This window comes from Sapajus apella, unplaced genomic scaffold (genome assembly GCF_009761245.1).
Source record: "Sapajus apella isolate SASKATOON/1434 unplaced genomic scaffold, GSC_monkey_1.0 scaffold68, whole genome shotgun sequence".
NCBI classification, from domain to species: Eukaryota; Metazoa; Chordata; class Mammalia; order Primates; family Cebidae; genus Sapajus; species Sapajus apella.
This window is the reverse complement of record NW_022437008.1, coordinates 1,957,314-1,977,575: the sequence shown is the minus strand read 5'-3', so window position 1 is coordinate 1,977,575 and position 20,262 is coordinate 1,957,314. Positions and strand designations below refer to the sequence as shown.

General features: G+C 37.0%; 1 protein-coding gene across 11 annotated transcripts in view; it reads right to left on the bottom strand.

Annotated features, from left to right (window-relative positions):
• Nucleotides 1–15,357, bottom strand: part of LOC116530627 (zinc finger protein 780B-like) — an 18,374-nt gene extending 3,017 nt beyond the window's left edge. The window contains exons 1-7 of one of the 11 annotated variants that reach the window (XM_032248781.1): nt 14,417–15,353; nt 13,741–13,903; nt 10,858–11,003; nt 10,458–10,511; nt 9,098–9,224; nt 7,776–7,874; nt 13–709 (exon numbers count right to left, since the gene is read on the bottom strand). In XM_032248781.1, coding sequence (XP_032104672.1) covers nt 13–709; nt 7,776–7,874; nt 9,098–9,224; nt 10,458–10,466 — 932 coding nt within the window. In that variant the 5' untranslated portion in view covers nt 10,467–10,511; nt 10,858–11,003; nt 13,741–13,903; nt 14,417–15,353. Of the gene's footprint in view, nt 1–12; nt 710–7,775; nt 7,875–9,097; nt 9,225–10,457; nt 10,512–10,857; nt 11,004–13,290; nt 13,414–13,740; nt 13,904–14,416 lie in introns of all 11 variants that reach the window. The other 10 variants (XM_032248776.1, XM_032248775.1, XM_032248782.1 and 7 more) reach the window with 10 other exon arrangements.
• Nucleotides 15,358–20,262: the final 4,905 nt, after the last annotated feature.

Sequence of the window (20,262 nt, the reverse complement as noted above, 5' to 3'; positions counted from 1 at the left end):
ATCTCACATTCCCTACATACAAAGGGTTTCTCATTGGAATGAATTTTCTGATGCTGAATAAGATTTGAACCACGATTAAAGGCTTTCCCACACTCCTTACACTGATAAGGTTTTACACCAGCATGAATACTTTCATGCTGAGTAAGGTTTGAGCTACGATTAAAGGACTTCCCACATTCCTTACATTCAAACAGTTTCTCACCTGTGTGAATGTTCTTATGGCTATTAAGCTGGGTGGGAAGATTAAAGGCTTTTCCATATTCCTTACATTCAAAAGGTTTCCCACCAGTATGAGATTTCTGATGTTGAGTAAGTTGTATGTGAAGTTGAAAGGCTTTCCCACATTCTTTACATTTATAGGGTTTCTCTCCAGTATGAATACTTTGATGCTGAATAAGATGTGAACCACAACTAAAGTATTTCCCACATTCCTTACATTCATATGGTTTATGTGTATTGTGAATAAGAGAAGCATGAGGATAAGTAGGCATTTCTTCATAGTTGATCATCTTCTGATTGATATTGATATATCCTTCTTGATGTCCCTGTAGTCCCTCAAATCTACATCTATATTCTGAGACATTTCTAAAATAAAAGGCCTCAAGGCCAAGTGTTTTACTTATTTGCCTTATAACCTGTTTTGGTAAATTTATTTCAGAAATATCATTTTCTGGTGATATTTTCTCAGGTCCACATTTTGATTCCAAATCTGAAAGAAATGAAGAAGACAAACATAGTTTATTTTCCTATAACATACATGCATACAAAATCCATTAAACAAAAGGCCTAAGTATAAAATATAATACTTTCATGGACCTGAAAAAGAAAAAGGGTGCCAGTAATGAAGAAAGTTTAGGTAAGATGGTGATGTGCATAAGGGGAAGGTTTATTTTGTGAAATTTAGGTGTGAATCAAAACCATTTGGTAAGCTTATTACAGACATTGATATTCAAGCAACTCAGATGTGCAGAATCAGAATTTTTAACTAGAGAAGATGTATTTTTTTTTTCTTTTTTTTTGAGAGGGCGTTTCACTCTTGTCACAATGGCATAATCCCGGCTCACTGCAACCTCCACCTCCCAGGTTAAAGTGATTCTCCTGCCTAAGGCTCCTGAGTAGCTGGGATTATAGGCATCTGCCACCATGCCCGGCTAATTTTTGTATTTTTAGAAAAGATAGGCTTTCACCATGTTGGCCAGGCTGGTCAGGAACTCCTGACATCAGGTGACCCACCTGCCCTGGCCTCTCAGTGTTGGGATTACAGGCATGAGCCACTGCACCCGGCCTGTATTTTTTTTTTAAGAGACAGGGTTTCTCTCTATTATACAAGCTATAGTGCAGTGGCATGATCATAGCTCACTGCAGCCTCAAACTCCCAGAATCAAGCAATCCTCCTGCCTAAGCCTCTCAAGTGGCTATGGCAACAGGCACATACCATCATGTCTGGATAATTTGTTTTTCTTTTTCTTTAGTCTTCCTGCAGTCCAAAGTCTGGCCAATTTTTATTTTATTCTTATTTTTTATTTTTACCTTGTAGAGATGGTGTCCTGCCATGTTACCCAAGCTAGTCTTGAACTCCTGGCATCAAGCAATTCCTCCTGCCTCGATCTCCCAACATGCTGGGGTCACCAGTGGGAGCCATCACACCCAGTCAAAGCTGTATTTTTAATATCTCTACCAGATGATTCTGATTTATACCAAAGTTTACAAATCATACTTAAAACTGATTTTGAATGGTTTATCTTTACTCCGAAAATAAAATCCAAATCCTTAACACAGAGAACAAAACTTCCTATCAGGGCACTGTACTCCTTTATGACTGATCTCTACCCACTGCCTCCTTTTAGCAACCAGAACATGATATAACCTTTCTCTTATCTTCTTCCTTGCTTAGACTATTTCATCCTCCAAGAATTCTCTGGCCTGGCTCTTTGTAACAAACATACAACTCATCTATTGCCAGGCTACAGTGCAGTGGCATGATCTCAGCTCACTACCTCCTGGGTTCAAGCAATTGTCCTGCCTCAGCCTCCCAAGTAGCTGAAACTACAGCTGCCCGCCACAAAGCCCAGCTAATTTTTGTATTTTTAGTAGAGACAGGGTTTCACCATATTGGCTATGCTGGTTTCGAACTCCTGACCTTGTGATCCACCCACCTCAGCCTCCCAAAGTGCTAGAATTACAGACGTGAGTCACTACACCTGGCCCCTAACTCATCTTTTAAGCCTTAGGATAAATGTTTTCCTCAGAACATCTGAATGAATGGATAAGGCCTCTGTGACATATGAGACATCATAAAACAACAAAATATTTGAATTTCCGAGGTCCTAGAGACGAAGACAAAACATAAAGGATAGAAAATCTATTAATGAAATAATAGCGGGAAACTTTCCAACTCTAGTAAGAGAAGCATACATCCTGATACAGGAAGCTCAGAGATACTCAAATAAATACAACACAAAAAAGTCTTCTCCATGGCACATTATGGTCAAAATGTAAATGTCAAAGACAAAGGAGAATACTAAAAACAGCAAGAGAAGAGCATCTAGTCACTCACAAGGGAACTCTCATCAGCCTAACAGCAGATTTCTCAACAGAGAGAAATGAGATAGAATGAGATTATATATTCAGTGCTGAAAGAAAAAATTCAGTCAAGGATACTATCCTCAGCAAAGTATTCAACATAAATGAAGAAGAAATAGTCTTTCCGAGACAGCAAGAGGTGAGGGAATTCATCATCACTGGACCAGCCCTACAAAATATGCTTAAGAGTCCTACACCTAGAAGTAAAAGGACAATATCTACCATTATGAAAACACATAAAAGTATAAAACCCATGGACACAACAAACATACAAAAAAGGAGAAAGGACTCAAATGTTATCCCTACAGAAAACAACCAAACCGCAATGATAAAAAATAAAAAAGAAGCAAAGGCTATACAAAACAACTAGGAATCAATTAATAAAATAATAAGAATCAGCCCTCACATACATATCAGTAATTACATTGAATGTCAATGGATTAAACTTTTCATTTAAAAGATACAGACTGGCTGAATGGATGAAAAAACATGACCCAACTATAAGCTGCCTACAAGAAACTCAACTCATTGGTAAAGACATATATGGGTTGAAAGTAAAGGAACAAGAAAAGATACTCCATGCAAATGGAAACCAAAAGTGAGTTGGAATAGCTATCTTTATATCAGAAAAAAAAAAGATTTTAAGTCAAAAACAGCAAAAAGAGACAAAGAAGGTCATCAAATAATGATTAAAATATCAATTCAAGAAGAGGATATAAAAATTTTAAATATATATAATCCAAACAGCTGAACACCCAGATATATAAGGCAAATGTTATTAGATCAAAAGGCAGAGAGATATATATTCCAGAACAATAATCGCTGGGGACTTCAATGCCCCACTCTCACAATTAGATCATCTAGACAGAAAATTAACAAGGAAACATTGGATTTAAACTGTACATTAGACCAAATGGGCCTAACAGACATTTACTGAACATTTTATCAAACAGCTACAGAGCACACATTCTTCTCATTAGCACAGACAATGTACTCTAGTGAGACCATATGTTAGAACACAAAACAAGTCTTAACAAATTTTTAAAAACCAAAATTATATTGTCTTTTCTCAGACATGGAATCAAACTAGAAATCATTTAACAAGAGAAACTTTGGAAACTATACATTACACAGAAATTAAACAACATGCTCCTATATAACCACTGGATCAAGGAAGAAATTAAGGAGAAAATAAAAAAATTTTTTAAACAAATGAAAATCAAAATGCAACATACCAAAACCTATACCTATGGGATACAGTAAAAGCATTGCTAAAAGGAAAATTTATGGTAATAAATGCCTATGTCAAAAAGTAGAAAGATTTCAAATAAACGACCTAATGATGCACTTCAAGGAACTACAAGAGCAAGAACAAACCAAACCTAAAATTAGTAGAAAGAAATATCAAAGCAGAACTAAATAAAACGCAGGCTAAACAACAGAAAAGAGAAATGAAATGAAAAGTAGTTTTTTAAAACCATGGATAAAATTAATTAACCACTAGCTAGACTAACCAAGAAGAAAAGAGAAGAAATAAAATCAGAAAGAAAAAAGGAGATTTTACCACTGACACCAGAGAAATAAAAAAGATCATCAGGGTCTACTAAGAACAACTATGCACTAAGAAACTGGAAAATCCAGAGGAAATGTATAAGGTCTGGACATACAGGACCTACCAAGACTAAATCAGGAAGGAATAAGAAACCTAAAAAGACCAATAATGAGTAATGAGATTTAATCAGTAATAAAATGTCCTCCAACAAAGAAAAGTCCAGGACCAGTGACTTCATTGCTGAATTTAATCTACTGAATTCTCAAAGAACTAACACCAACTCTCCTCAAACTATTCCAAAAACAACTGAAGAGGAGGGAATTCTTAACTCATTCTATAAGGCCAGCATTACTATGAAAGCAAAACCACACAAGGAAGAAACAAAAAAGGAAAATCATTCTAATATAAAGACACATGGTTCCTGCTAGTGAAGTACCAAGAAAAAAAAAAAAAGACACATGGAGACATATATTCATCACAGTACTAATCACAATAGCAAAGACAAGGAATCAACTTAAATGTCCACCAATAGCTAACTGGATAAAGAAAATGTGATACACACACACCAAGGAATACTATGCAGCCATGAAAAAGAACAAGATCATATCCTCTGCAGCAGCATGGATGGAGCTGGAGGCCATTATCTTAAGCAAATTAATGAAGAAACAGAAAACCAAATAATGCATGTTCTTACTTCCAAATGGGAGCTAAACAGAGTATGCATGAACACAAAGAATGTAACAATGGACATCAGGGCCTACTTGAGGATGAAAGGTGGAGGGAAGTCAAAGTTCCAAAAACATCTATGCTTATTACCTCAGTGATGAAATAATATGTACACCAAACATCCACAACATACAAATTATCTATATAACAGACCCATATTTGTAGCCCTTGAACCTAAAATAAAGTTAGAAAATAATAAATGGTGCTGGGAAAATTGAATATCTATATGCAAAAGAATGAAACTAGACTCAATCTCTCTCCACATACAAAAACTGACTGAAAATGGATTAAAGACTTAAGGGTAAGATTCAACTATAAAACTCAACTATAAACTATAAACTCAACTTTACTTAAGTATAATACTCAACTATAAAGCTACTAAAAGAAAACATAAAGGAAATGCTTCAGGACATTCGTCTAGGCAAAAATTTTATGGTTAAGACTGCAAAAGCATAGGCAACAAAACCAAAAATAGACAAATGGGACTATATTAAACTAAAAAGCTCCTGCACAGCAAAGGAAACTATATACAGAATGAATAGACAAATGAGTGAAATTATTTGCAAACTATTTCTCTGACAAAGGACTAATATCTAGAATATACAAGGAAATAAAATAATAGCAAAAAAACTCCAAATTAAAAGTGGGCAAATGATATGAGTAGACATTACTCAAAATAAGACATTCAAACAGTCAAGAGAATATGATAAAATGCTCAACACCACTATTCATCAGGGAGAAATGCAAATTGAAATCACAATTGAAATATCATCTTACCCCAGTCAGAATGGCTACAATTTAAAAGATAAAAAATAACATATACATGAGGGAAAAAGGGAACTCTTATATACTGTTGGTGGGATGTAAATTAGTACAATCACTATGGAAAACAGCATGCTGATTTCTCAAAAAACTAAAAATAGAACTACCATATGATCCAACAATCCCACTACTAGGTATTAATCCAAAGGAAGAGAAATCAGTATATCAAAATGATACCTGTACTTGTATGATTATTGTAGCACTATTCACAATACCAAAGGTACGGATTCAACCCAAGTGTCCACCAACAGAAAATAGACAAAGAAAATGTGATATGTACACAATGGAATACTATACACAATGGAAAATACTATTGTGTATATATTAGACATTAAAAAATTAAATCATGTCATTTGCAGCAACATGGAGGGAAACTGGAGGTCAGAAAAACAAATATCACATGTTCTCATTCATATCTGGGAGCTAAAAAAAGATGATCTCACAGAGGTAGAGAATAGAATGATAGAAACCAGAGGCAGGGAAGGGTGTGTGGGTGAGGGGTAAGGGATGAAGAGGGGTTGGTTAATGTTACAAATACACAGTTAAATAGAAGGAATCACTTCTAATGTTCAGTAACAGAGTGGAGGGACTCTAATTAACAACTATGTATTGTACCGTATATTTTAAAATAGCTAGAAGAAGACTTGAAATGTTCCTATCACATAGAAATGATAAATATTCCTCTTGTAGATTGGATAGATATCTCAAATACCATGACAGTTGATCATTACACCTTCTATGCATATAACAAAACACAACATGTATCCCATAAATATGTACAAACATTGGGTATTAATTAAAAATAAATCAATAACTCTTGGAGAACTTCCCACATTCCTCATAATGACAGTCAAAACCCTATATGATATGGACCCTGGCCTGACTCTCAGACCTCTCTTCCCACTGTTCCATCACTTACTCCATCTTTGTGTTTCCTGCTCACATTGACTGGAGAACTGAACCCTTACTTCATATCTCTATGCAAGCATGCCCACTTCAACACAAGTACCCTAAGCACCCAAGTGCTGTCATCTCATTCCATCACTCCTATTGCCTTGTCTCTATAGCACAATTTTCTATTCCTTATCTATTCATTTGCTTACCTGTTTGATGCATGTCTCACCAACTACTGGTAAAGTCCATGACAGCAGTGACTTTCTCAGTCTTGTTCATTACCTATACATTACTGTATTGACAAAGCCAAGCACAGTGCCTTCTAGGAATAGGACACTCCATACATACTTACTGAATATGAATATATTTCTTAGTGAAAACACATATAGAAATCTAAATGCAAAAGTAGAGTTGGAAAATAGCTGGATCCAAAATACGTGTTAAAGGTTTATACTAGGGGTCAAGTGAGTTTACACTGGGGGCCAGGAGTTTGGGCTTATGCCTGGAATCCCAGCTGGTTGGGAGGCTGAAGCAGGAAGACTGCTTAAGGCTAAGAGTTCAAGACCAGCCAGGGCAACATAACAAGATGCTGTCTCTTAAAATATAATTCTAAAAACTGTTTAAAGTTTATGCTGGGAAAGAAAGAGGAAACTCACTACATGAAAAGAGGAAGGAAATAACAGAAATTAGGTGATTAGTGAATGATGAAGTTCCTTAGGGACAGCTCCTACAGTGATCTTTATTTCCTTCCCAGGTCTTGACCATTTTTATCCAACAGGCCTTGGGTCTTTTTTTTTTTTTTTGAGACAGAGTTTCGCTCTTGTTACCCAGGCTGGAGTGCAATGGCGCGACCTCGGCTCACCGCAACCTCCGCCTCCTGGGTTCAGGCAATTCTCCTGCCTCAGCCTCCCGAGTAGCCGGGACTACAGGCATGCGCCACCATGCCCAGCTAATATTTTGTATTTTTAGTAGAGACGGGGTTTCACCGTGTTGACCAGGATGGTCTCGATCTCTTGACCTCGTGATCCACCCGCCTCGGCCTCCCAAAGTGCTGGGATTACAGGCGTGAGCCACCGCGCCCGGCCTAGGCCTTGGGTCTTAAGTTTTCCAAACTACATCTCACAAATGTGAATCCTCTCGGACCACATGGGCTGTCCGGGACAACGATGGCTTCCCCCTGCCTGCTTTTCTCACTTACCTGTATACCATCTGCTTGTTTCTTTCCTTACAACCATCCAGGGCTCTTTCTCTTGCTCTAGTAGCGTAATCACATCTGGCTTAGAAACGGAACTTCCTGCTTAACAGAAAAGAAATGATACATGTAGAATTTTCTTAATAGAATTTTTTTTTAAACTCTGAGACCTGGTTAAACTTATAATAAATTACAAGTCAAAACAATATTGAGAAGAGGCTCCAGATAAGAGTGAGAGGATTGAGTAAGAGATCAACTATGTTTAAAAAAAAAAAAAAAGAACTTTCTTTCATTTAAACTCATAATAGAATCTTATCCCTCAAGAGGAGGTATAATTTAGTAGTTGAAAGCAGGAAGCTTCAAGCCTGATTGCCTGGTTCAAATCCTGTCTATGCCACCCACTAACACTTTGACATTAAGCAAGTCACTTGAACTCTCTGTTCTTCAGTTTTCCCTACTGTAAAACAGGGATGATAATAATACCTGTTTTATAGGATTGATTCTAATATTAAATAAGATAATATACGTAAATACTTCTAACATTGCCTGATATGAAGTAGCACAAAGTTAACAATTATTGTGTTTATTGTTATTTATTTTGCATCCTTAGACATTTACAGCTCATTTTTAGAATATTCACTCAACAGAAAAACCTACATTTCATGACCTGAAACTTTCAACTACAAAACAAGTAATGGAATGTTTGTTGAAGGCAATGGAATGCATTCACTTTAATGCTAAATTAATTCTGTCAACCCAGTCAGTATATGTAAATCATTGAGGCATTTTTTTTTTTTTTTTTTTTTTGAGACAGTGTCTTGCTCTGTTGCCCAGCCTGAAGTACAGTGGCATCACCATGGCTCTCTGCAACACTGACCTCCCAGGCTCAAGCAATCATTAGAGGCTCTTTTGATAGAAAAATCCAAGACACTCTTCTGCTTACAGGTAGGTCAGAAAAACAAAACCAACAAACAAACAAAGAAAATCTACAGTAATTCTGAGATCAAACATAATATGTTTGATATTATGGTTCTTGAACAATATCATTCAATGAATATACAATATTTCAAATTCAGTCCCATAGTCATGAAGAGAGAGAGGCAATTACAGAGAGGACCAACGTAATGGAGGAGGCCACCGTGGAGTAGGCAAGTTGCAGGGGCTCCAATGAGGTGCCTGTTTTCAACCCAACAAATCTCAAATCACTCCTTTGGGAACAAGAAGAAGGAATTCAGCTACCTCTTAAAAGATAGCCCTGAAATTCACAGTGAAAAAAAGCTGATATTCCAGAGAACAGATGCTAAATTAACTGGGGCAGAGGACCTTACCCAGTGAGATCAGGTGGCTGTAGTTCTCCAGCATCACATCCCTGTACAAGGTCCTCTGAGCAGGCTGCAGGCACTCCCACTCCTCCTGAGAGAAGTCGATGGCCACATCCCTGAATGTCACTGATCCCTGAAACCACAAACACATGTATTATGGTAAAACTGAAGAAAGTTGTTTCAAGATGAAAGGAGAGAAAGTGAAGGGACTAAACTTCAATAAAGGAGCAATATGAAAATTCTCAGAATGCCTACACATTCTTCAAGAATCCTGCTGCTGGCCTGGCATGGTGGCTCATGCCTGTAATCCCAGTACTTTGGGAGACCAAGATGGAAGGACCACTTGAGCCCAGGAGTATGAGAACAGCCTCCTGTTCTCATACATAACGAGACACATTTCCTGAAAAAAAAAAAAAAAAAAAAAAAAAAAAAAAAAAAAGAAGAAGAAGAAGAAGAAGTAACTGGCATGGTGGCATGTGCCTATAGTCCCAGCTACTTGGGAAGCTGAGGTGGGAGTATCACTTGAGCCTGGGGCTTCAACACTGTAGAGAAGTGTGATGACACTACTGCACTCCGGTCTGGGCTAGAGTGAGGCCTTGTCTCAAAAAAAAAAAAAAAAAAAAAAAGGTAGGTTGCATAAAATTGAGGAATGCCCTTAATCCTCATCTCATTATAGTATCAGATGATAAAACTATTTTTCTTGTCATGACAAATGATTTTTGTAAGCTGCATAAAATTCAATAATAACTGACATATTAGATTTAATCATTTTTTTCTATTTGTATATTTAAGATGGTCAGTCTCTAAGGTTTTTCCCAATTCAGAGAATTTGTAATCACCAACCACTTGTGCCCTGAATAATCTTCTCCCTGTTACTGCCCACTGTCCTCACTGATCACTTTCCTAAAAGGCTCATAAAGCAGATCACCTTGTCACACTTGCAGACTGAGGCCACTCACTATGGAATTCTACCTTAGCTACCTGGAAAGCCCCAGTCGGTGGAGAAGTTTCAAGGTGTTCCCAAGTGTGGTCAAATGCGACAATCATTTGTAACTTATCAAATCCACAAGACCATGTTTTCCTGTGGGGACCGACTTATCTAATGTTCCAACATTCTTCCTGACCAAGGACTGAGTTCCGAGCACAGACTGAATAACCTGCTCCAAGAAAACATCAAAGCCAGTAGGAAAACAGAGGTACAAATAGGAAGAGCACTGACCTTTATTTTTGGTCCCAACCTTCACTGTAATGGGACAAACTGGGGTGTAAAATAGTGGATCCTTAGGTAAGAAGTTTCAGGTTAGATAATAACAGTCACCTAACCTGAAAATCACCATACTTCAAGAAGAGAGAAATACCAACTTACATGGACCATGTTTTTAGAATTTCAAAATTGGTTAATCTTCCTTGGGCTTCTCTCCTGGAAAACAACAACAAAAAGGCTGTAAGTCAGGCTGTGTCTCAATGCTCCCAAAGCACTGAAGCAAATAACTATTTTATCCTTCAATCCTATTTCTCAACTACCCCTGCTAACACACACACTTCCAACCCTCTCCCATCACTCCCCTTTTCTCTGAACACACCCTCTCACAAATAAACTGGCAGTGAACAGGTGGAGTGTGGATGAAACTAAGCTCTCGCCTAAATTCCAGGGAACCTGCGGCACAAGTATGAATGCACAGCACAGGCATTTCTGTCTTGAAGTTGCTCAAAAGACACTCCTGCAGGAAGGCTTCCAACCAGTCCTCTACTCTTAGGATACCTACCTTGGCCTAGGACTGGGCCTCTGATCCTGCTGTAAGCAATCCTCCTGCCCTAGTCCCACTTTTCAGAGCTGAGAAGGGATCACATTATCCAAACCAGAACCTTTTTGTGAAGTCAGGACTGGGTGCAGTGGGGCAAGGCATGAAAGCTGGAAAGGATATAGAAGGAATTTCATGACCAGTGGTCAGCGTTCTGAGTTCAGCAAAAGCCAGCTGGTTAAGTACAGTTCAGAACATCCATGTAATAGAATATGAAGTAATCATTAAATGTTCAAGACATACAACTAACAGAAAAATCAGGTTACAAAATAGGATAGACAATATGATTACATTTGTAAAATATATGCATATAAAAATATTTTTAAAAAGTCTAATAGATATCAATACAAAAAAAATTTAGACAAGTGTATGCATGCTAACAGTATTTATCTCTGTATCATAGCCCCAATTTTCTTCTTTTTGCTTAAAAGTACTTCATAAGTGTGACTATGCACAGGCATTAACTTGGAATATATAATTATATTCACATGTATAGATACATACACATATATGTATCTATACACATAACACTCTATCACTTAAGTCTAGTATGATTTGCTTAGTGATTTCCATAACACTTAGTTTATATAAGATTATTTACAGTGTCATTCCAGGTATCACAGTCTTTTGATTCTAGACTAAGGTTTCTCTCACCCTAGGCACTACTGACAATTCTTTGTTGGGGCTGTGAGGAGAGCTACCCTGTGCATGGTACAATGTTCAGCAATATCCCTGACCTCTGTTTACTGGATCTAAGTAGCACTTTCCCCCACAGTATGACAACCAAAAGTTTCTAAACATCACCCCAGCTGAGAACCAATGTTCTTTCTAGACCAATGGATCCAAACCTCATGGGTCACACACTCTTTCAATAGTCTTATGAAATGACATATTATTCCTTCCTCTGAAACCCACATTTATTAATTTCTATAATGCTTCAATATTTTATTTCAAGAGCTTGTGGTCCCCAAGATAATAAGTGGAGTTACAGGAACTCAGGTTAAGAATTTCAGTCCTACATTCTTTACAGAAATAGAAAAAAAAATGCAAAAATTTGTATAGAACCACAAAGAACCCCAAATAGCCAAAACAATCTGGAGCAAAAAGAACAAAGTTGGAGGCACCAAACAAATTACCTGACTTAAATATATACTACAAAGCTATAGTAACCAAAACAGCATGGTACTGACACATAGACCAACAGAACAGAATAGAGAGTCCCAGAATAAATCCATACATTTATAACCAACTGATTTTTGAGACAGGTGCCAAGAACATACAATAAGGAAAAGACAGTCTCTTTGATACATACCATTGTGAAAACTAGTCATACACAGAAGAATGAAATTAGACCCTTATCTCAAACCATTATACAAAAATCAACTCTAAATGGGTTAAAGACTTAAATGTAAGAACCCAAACTATGAAACAAATAGACAAAAATGCATGGGAAAAGCTTCATGGCATTGATCTGGGTAATGATTTTTCTTTTTGGAAAAGATGTCAAAAACACAGGCAACAAAAGCAAATATAGACAAATGAAATTACATCAAGCTAAAAAAGCTTCTGCACAACAAAGTGAAGAGATAATCTACAGAATGAGAGAAAATACTTGCAACCATATATCTGATATGGGGTTAATATCCAAAATATGTGAGGAACTCAAACAGCTCAACAGCAAGAAACCAACCCAATTTAAAAATGGGCAAAGGACCTGATAAACACATCACAAAAGAAGACATATAAATGGCAAACAGAAGACATATAAATGGCAAACAGTATATGAAAAAATGCTCAACTTCATTAATCATCAGGGAAATGAAAATTAAACTACAATAAGATATCACCTCATGTGTGTAGGGGTGGCTATTGGAAAGACAAAAGTTAAGTGTTTGTGAGAATGTAGAGAAAAGGGAATGCTTGAACCCTGTGAGAAAGTAAAGTGACACAGACATCATGGAAAACAGTATGGAGGTTCTTCAAAAAATTAAAAAAATAAAACTACCATATGATTCAGCAATCCCACTACTGAATATATATCCAAAGGAAATGAAATCCATGTCAAAGTGACATCTGCACACCCATGTTTATTTCAGCACTATTCACAATAGCCAAGATATGGAATCAATCTAAGTGTCTATCAGTGAATGACTGGATAAAGAAAATGTGGTATATATGCAGGCATTTATACACAATGGAACAGTATTTAGCCATAAAAAGGGAAATTCTGTCATTCGCAACAACACAGATGAACATGGAGAACATCATATTAAGTGAAGTAAGCAAGGCACAGAAAGACACATGATCTTACTCATCAGTGGAATCTAAAGAATGTTTATATAGGCCTGGAGCAGTGGCTCACATCTGTAATCCCAGCACTTTCCAAGGGCAGATCACCTGAGTTCTGGAGTTCAAGGCCACCCTGGCCAACATGGCAATCACTTTCTAACTCCTGAAAGCCTCACAGAGGAATGGAAATCACCCAACCATCTCCATTCTTCCCTGCTTTGAAAAGGAGGCCTGTAAAGACAATCAGATACCTGGTGTGTGATTCCATAGACTAATCTTACCAAAGCAGAGTCTAAAATAAAGCTTTAATGTAAACATCTGGAGGTCTATTTTTATACCAGCTTAGAAGAAGAGAGCGCACAGGAAAGTGTGAACGATTTGCCAAATGGTTCTGTAAATATTAAGTGGAAAGTTGGCGCGGGGGGGGGGGGGGGACTCGCTGGGAGGCAACAAGATGGGAGGGAGCAAGAATCAATTTGCATATTCTCCTGAAATTCACTGGAACTTCTATATTCTAAAATAAAAAATACAAATCTTAAATACAAAGCACAAACTCACTGTTGACTTCTAAGTGTGAAACAACACTATCATCCTCCTTCCGGTCCTTCTTTTGGATAATTGCACGACTGGGAAAAGATATGGCAAGCGTGAGGCTCCAGGCTTTTCTTGGAGCGCAGACTAAGTTTGAAAGCACTCTCCAGGGCCACAACTTCCCTCACTTCTTACGAAATGAGAAGGAGATAAAAGGAGGAGGAATCGGTCCGAGTTCAAAGCTGGTTCCTGGGGACAGAGCTCTGAGGGACGCTGGGTACTTAACATGTAGCTGCCCTTCTGGGGGGACCCTCAAGAGGCACTTTCAGCTCTCAGATTCCCATCCCAAGCCCCGATCTGCGCTTTCTTGTGGAAAGCTTCATTCTCGGCTCAATGTCTGACCTCCCTGCTGGGGCCATTCCTCTGCTGCAGCCTCCGCAGCTGTGAAGGGGAAAGACAGAGGAAGCAGCAGGAGCCTAGAGCCACCAGAACAGTGACACTCACACAGCCCCAGCAAAACGCGCTGCGTCCACACGCCCTTCCGGTCCTGTGCACAGGGCCTCATGAACACACACAGTCCTCTCCGTCACTCATGATCGCACAAGCTTCTCTCCTCTGCTTCCCGCGCACACGCGCGCCTGGGGATCCGGCAGATCCCGTCTGCGCCCCAGGTTCCCCCTCTGAGGGCCTCCCTCTCACCCACCCATACTGCCGGGTCTGTCAGGATCGAGTCCCAGTCCGCAGAGACCTCCCGCAGCCACCGATTTCTTCCTAGGACAGGAAGACCTTACCCCACTACGTCGTCGACCCCTGGTGACCGGAAGTGGAACCGTTAATTCCGGTGCGGTGGCCTCTGGGAAATACAGTCCTGAACAGAAAGAGCCTCAAAAGCCTTGAGCGCTATTCAGGTGGATCGCACCATAAGTCGATGGCTCTTAAAAGAGCCGAGCCTAATGGATTTGTGGGAGTTCCAGACCGTGGGGTGCACAGGTTGCTGCTACGGGCGAGGATCCCCATCTGTGAGGAGAGTTGCTCTTCTTGGTGCGTCAGTGTAAATTACCTTTTCTCTCCATGGAGTAGAATGCAAATGAGCAGAACTTTTAAAGAAGAGTTCAAAGTTAAATTATGTCAAGATGTAGCTGCTTTGACTCAGATCCCAACATAGGCTTCCACCTTGTACTATTTGAAAGGGACTTAGGATAAATTTGAAAAGCTTGAACTAAAGAAATGGTTGATTTTGTACTAGAAGAGGAAGTGTGGTTTAATTGAGAGATTTCAGAAACAAATGTACTGGATTCTTCAAGACAATGTTCCTGCTATCTAGACAGAAAAAATGTGATTCAGGACGGCATGAAAACGGATAAAAGTACACAGAAAATTACTTGCCTTATCTTCAAGGATGAATAATTAACACATTTTCTTAAAATAGTCTAAACAAATGCAAATGGGGGCTTGTTTGTTGTAGGAAGAGCCCGATTTCACTGTGGTAATCTAGCAATATTGAACTTTCAAAATCATTTTTGTACTGTGCTATGCTACATAAGGAGGAAACATGGAATAATAAAGAGCAAAATGTCTTTTCATTCCCAACTGTGACAGAAAACAGCAAGATAATAATCTTAACTCTATCAATGATCACATTAAATGTAACTGGTTTAAACACCTTAACTTAAAAAGATTGTCAGGTTGGATTATTTTTTTTTAAATCAGACCCAAATACATGCTACAACATATCAACCTGCTTGATCTCATTTACACTTGTGAAACACTCTTCTCAAAGAATAAAATTCATCTTATGTGCACAGGGGACACTTAGCAGCATAGACCCTATTCTGGCTCAATACCCAAGTCATACAAAGTATGTTCTTTGAGAAAAATGGAATTAAATTAGAAATCAATAACAGCTCACTATATAATATACTGTCCAAAGTAGTAAAAATTTGAAAATGTATGAATACTAGGATAATTGAAATTATATAAAGGAGTAGAATGTCTAGTAAAAAAGAAAAGAAATTATATAACATTCGAACATTTTATTTATGGATCATAAGGAATAATTCTTGAAAAATAATGGCCAAACTCTTTGCAAAGTTGATCACTCACACGCACACACCCATACACTTACTATACAAGAATGTGAACACACTTCAAGAGAACTGCAGATAAAGACTGAAAGCATTTGTTGCTAGCAGACTTTGCTAATCAGAAATATTAAAGTTCTTTAGGATGAAAGGTAACACCAGATGGTAACTTGAATCCACACAAAGAAACAATGAACAGTGATTAAAGTCATTACATAGGTAAATAAAAAATAATATATATTTACCCTCTTAATTTAACTGATTAAAGATAACTGCATAAAACCATACAATTATATTGTTTTGTTCATAATGTATAAAGTTGTCATTTGTGTTACATTTGTGTTACTATGATAGCACAAAAGGGGAGGAAGGGATCTATATTGCAGCAAACTTTCTATATACTATTGATATTATTTAATTTATTTTGATTAAAATTTTATTTCTAATTTTTTGTGGAGACAGAGTCTCACTATATTGCCCAGGCTGGTCTTGAACTCCTGGCCTCAGGCAATCCTCCCACCTCGGCCTCCCAGAGTGTTGGGATTACAGGTGTGAGTCACCAAGCCTGGTGACTGTTGATATTATATTAGTAACAATCTCAATTAGATTTTTGAAGCTAAGATGTATGTTAGGTTTTTTTTAAGCTGAAAACATGGAAAACAAAAGGATGGAAAAAGATTCAAATAGATACCAAACAAATGGTGATCAGAAGAGAACAGGAAAGGTTAATATTTCCGTCAGACAAAATAGACTTTTAAAATGTTACTAGAGGAAAAGAAGGACATTTTTTCATGACAAAACGGTGAGTTAATCAGAAAAATAAAACTACAATGAACATATATGTTCCTAAAAACAGGAGACTACATACATGAAAGAAACTGACAAAACTGAAGGGAGAAAAATGACATTTCAACAATAGAAGTTGAAGATTTCAACACTCTATTCTCAAAAATTTTAACCACTAGACAGAAAATCTTCAAGGGTATAGAAGATTTAAACAACACTACCAACTAGTCTGACTTAACTGATATTTATTGAACCCTCAACTGATAATAAAATATATACTCAACATGCAACATTTTCTAAACTAAATAATATACTAGACCGTATGGCAAATTGTAATAGTTTTAAAAAGTAAGTCATGCTAAGTAAATTCTCTGACCACAATGAAATTAAATTAGAAATTAAAAACTGAGGAAATTTGGGAAATTCAAAAATATTTTGAAATTATTCAACACATTGCTAAATACTCCATGTATCAAAGAATACATTATAAGAGAAATTATAATGTATTTTTAAATTTTACTTCTTAAAAATAAATATGGGATCTGGCTATATTAATCAGGCTGATCTCAAACTTCTGGCCTCAAGCAATGCCCCTATCTCAGTCTCGCCAAATGCTAGGATTACAGGCATAAGCCACCACACCTTGCCTACAATGTATTTTTAATAAAAACAAAAACAAAGTTTTTGAAACAGCTAAACATGTTTTTAGTGAGAGACTTCTAGCTTTAAATGCCTATAGTGCTAGAAAAGAATAAAGATCTAAAATCATTTGCTAGACTTTACCAATGAAGCCATCTAGTCCTTGGCTTTTCTTCATTAGGAGATATTGGATTGCTATTCAGTCTTCTCACTGGTCATAGGTATATTCAGATTTTCTATTTCTTCATGATTGTCTTAGTCATGTGTATGTTTCTAGGAATTTTACCATTTTGTCTAGGTTATCCAATTTATTGACATACAACTGTTAAAAGCACTTAAATAATACTTTCCATTACTATACAATTCATAGGAATGTTCCCTGTTTTATTTCTGATCCTAGTTATTTCAGTTTTCTCTCTTAATCAACTAATGGTTTGACAATTTTGTTGAACTTTGCAAAGAATTAACGCTTAGTTTTACTAATTTTCTCCATTATTTTTATTCTCTAATATTTTTCTTTCCTTCTACTAGCTTCAAATTTAGTTTCTTCTTTTCTAGTTTATAGCAACTTAGCATGAAGCTAAGTTGTTGACTTGAAATCTTCTATCTTTTTTAATGTAAACACTAACAGCTATAAAATTACCTGAACACTGCTTTTGCTGCATCCCATAACACAACACAATTATGAATATATTGTATTATATAATTACTTTTAAAATCTATGAAGAGAAGAGAGTAAAAGAAATGTGCATTTATGCTGCCTTTTATAATTACCTTTTTTGTTTGTTTGTGTTGGGGATAGAGTCTCACTTTGTCAACCAGGCTAGAGTACAGTGGAACTATAACAACTCACTGTAACCTCTGCCTTCCGGGTTCAAGCAATTCTGCTGCCTCTGCCTCCTGAGTAGCTGGGACTACAGATGCACATGACCATGCCCAGCTAATTTTTGTATTTTCAGTAGAGACAGGGTATTGCCATGTTGGCCAGGCTGGTCTCAAACTCCTGACCTTAGGCAATCTTCCTGCCTCGGCCTGCCAAAGTGCTTTGTTTACATGCATGAGCCACTGCACCCGGCTATAATTACCTTTAATTAAAAATATTAATTTTTTTCTTTCTTAAAATGCAATTTTGAATTTTCATGTGGATTTACTTGCTTCAGCTTGAGTAACTTTCTTTGCAATTTCTCATATGATAGATCTAGGAAGGGCTTTATTTTACCTTTATTTTTGAAAGATATCATTACCAGGAATAAAATTCATAGTTGACAGAGCTTTTGTCCTTTGAGTACTTTCAGTATATCATTGCACTGCCTTTATACCCTCCATTGTTTCCGATGAGAAGTCTGCTGTTAATTATTGGGGTACCCTTGTGACACAGCTTTTCTCTTATAGCTATCAACATTTTCTTTCACTTTTAGCATTTTTACTATGATGTGTTTGTTTGTGGACATGTTTGAATTCATTCTATTTACATTTGTTCAGTTGCTTGCATGTATAATGTTTATTCAACAAATTGTGGATGTTTTTAGCCATTAGTTCTTTGAATATTTTTGTGCTTCTCTTTCTCCTCACCTTCTGGTATTCTCATTACATGTATGTTGGTGCACTTAAAGGTGTCCTAAATTTCTCTGAGGCTCTGTTCATTTTTCTTTTCTTTCTTTTTTTTTTTCCTTGAGACAGTCTCGCTCTTGTTGTCCAGGCTGGAGTGCAGTGACATGATCTCGGCTCACTACAACTTCTACCTCCCAGGTTCAAGCACTTCTCCTGTCACAACCTTCTGAGTAGCTGAGATTAAAGGCACCTGCCACCATGCCTGGCTAATTTTTGTACTTTTAATAAAGATGGGGTTTCACCATGTCGGCCAGGCTATTTTCAAACTCCTGACCTCAGGTGATCTGCCCACCTCAGCCTCCCAAAGTGCCAGGATTACAGGCATGAGCCACTGCACCCAGCCTCTGTTCATTTTTCTTTGATCTATTTTCTCATTCTATGTCTTAATTTTATTTTCTTATTCTATTTTCTAGTGGGAAGGTGGAATTGAGGTTGCATAATTTTCTAATTCTTCTGCTAGATAAAACTTATTTAGACCTCTTAATGATTTTTTAAATTTTGATTATTATATTCTTCAACTCAGAATTTACATTTGGTTCCTTTTATGATTTCCTTTATTGATATTCTTTATTTGATAAGACATTATATTTTCCTTTACTGCTGTGAAAATACACACACACACACACACATATATATATACTTGTAAGGCAGAGGTTTCACAACAGAAAAACAGAATGGTGGTTCAGATTATCCCCACCAACTCTCAGTTGAAGAGGCAAAATTCCTAGTCTCATTTATTTATTAATTTATTCATGAGGGATCCTCCCCTGTGACCCAGACACCTCCCATTTCTGGGATCAAACTTCAACATGAGATTTGGAGGAGACAAATATTCAAACTATAGTAACATGTCAGTTTTGCACCATCATAAAGTGAGAAATCATTAGTCTACATTGTTAAGTTGGGGACCATCTGTATAAAAGTTCATTGAAACAAGTCTGTTAAAAATCATGTTCATACTGACACATGAAATATATAATTATCATACATCTAGTATCATGTCATACTCAAAAGATAAATGGCTGTAAATTGTACAAAAGGAGGTTGCAGTTAAAAATGCTTAGTTTACTGCTGATAGTAGGTGAGAAAGAGCTGTTTATATGCCTTTTTCCACCAGCTTTAATTGTTTAGAAGGTATAGTTAGCTATTTGTATTCATCTGTAAAAGCAGGATGGAACAAATATAGAAAACTTTGAGTAAGCCAGACACTTTTGGAAAGGGCAGTATACTAGGAATGGGAAAAATGTATCCATACAATGGCTACTCCTAACTCATATGAATCAGGTAAAAGAAGGTCCAAATAAAAATCAGTGCTAGGGAGTGAAGGTCAGACCACAGACTAAATAAATGGAATATTCAATAGCATTTCAAAATGAAAAAATACCCAAATGTCATAATGAGAAAGAATAAAAACACATACTCAATCCTCTTC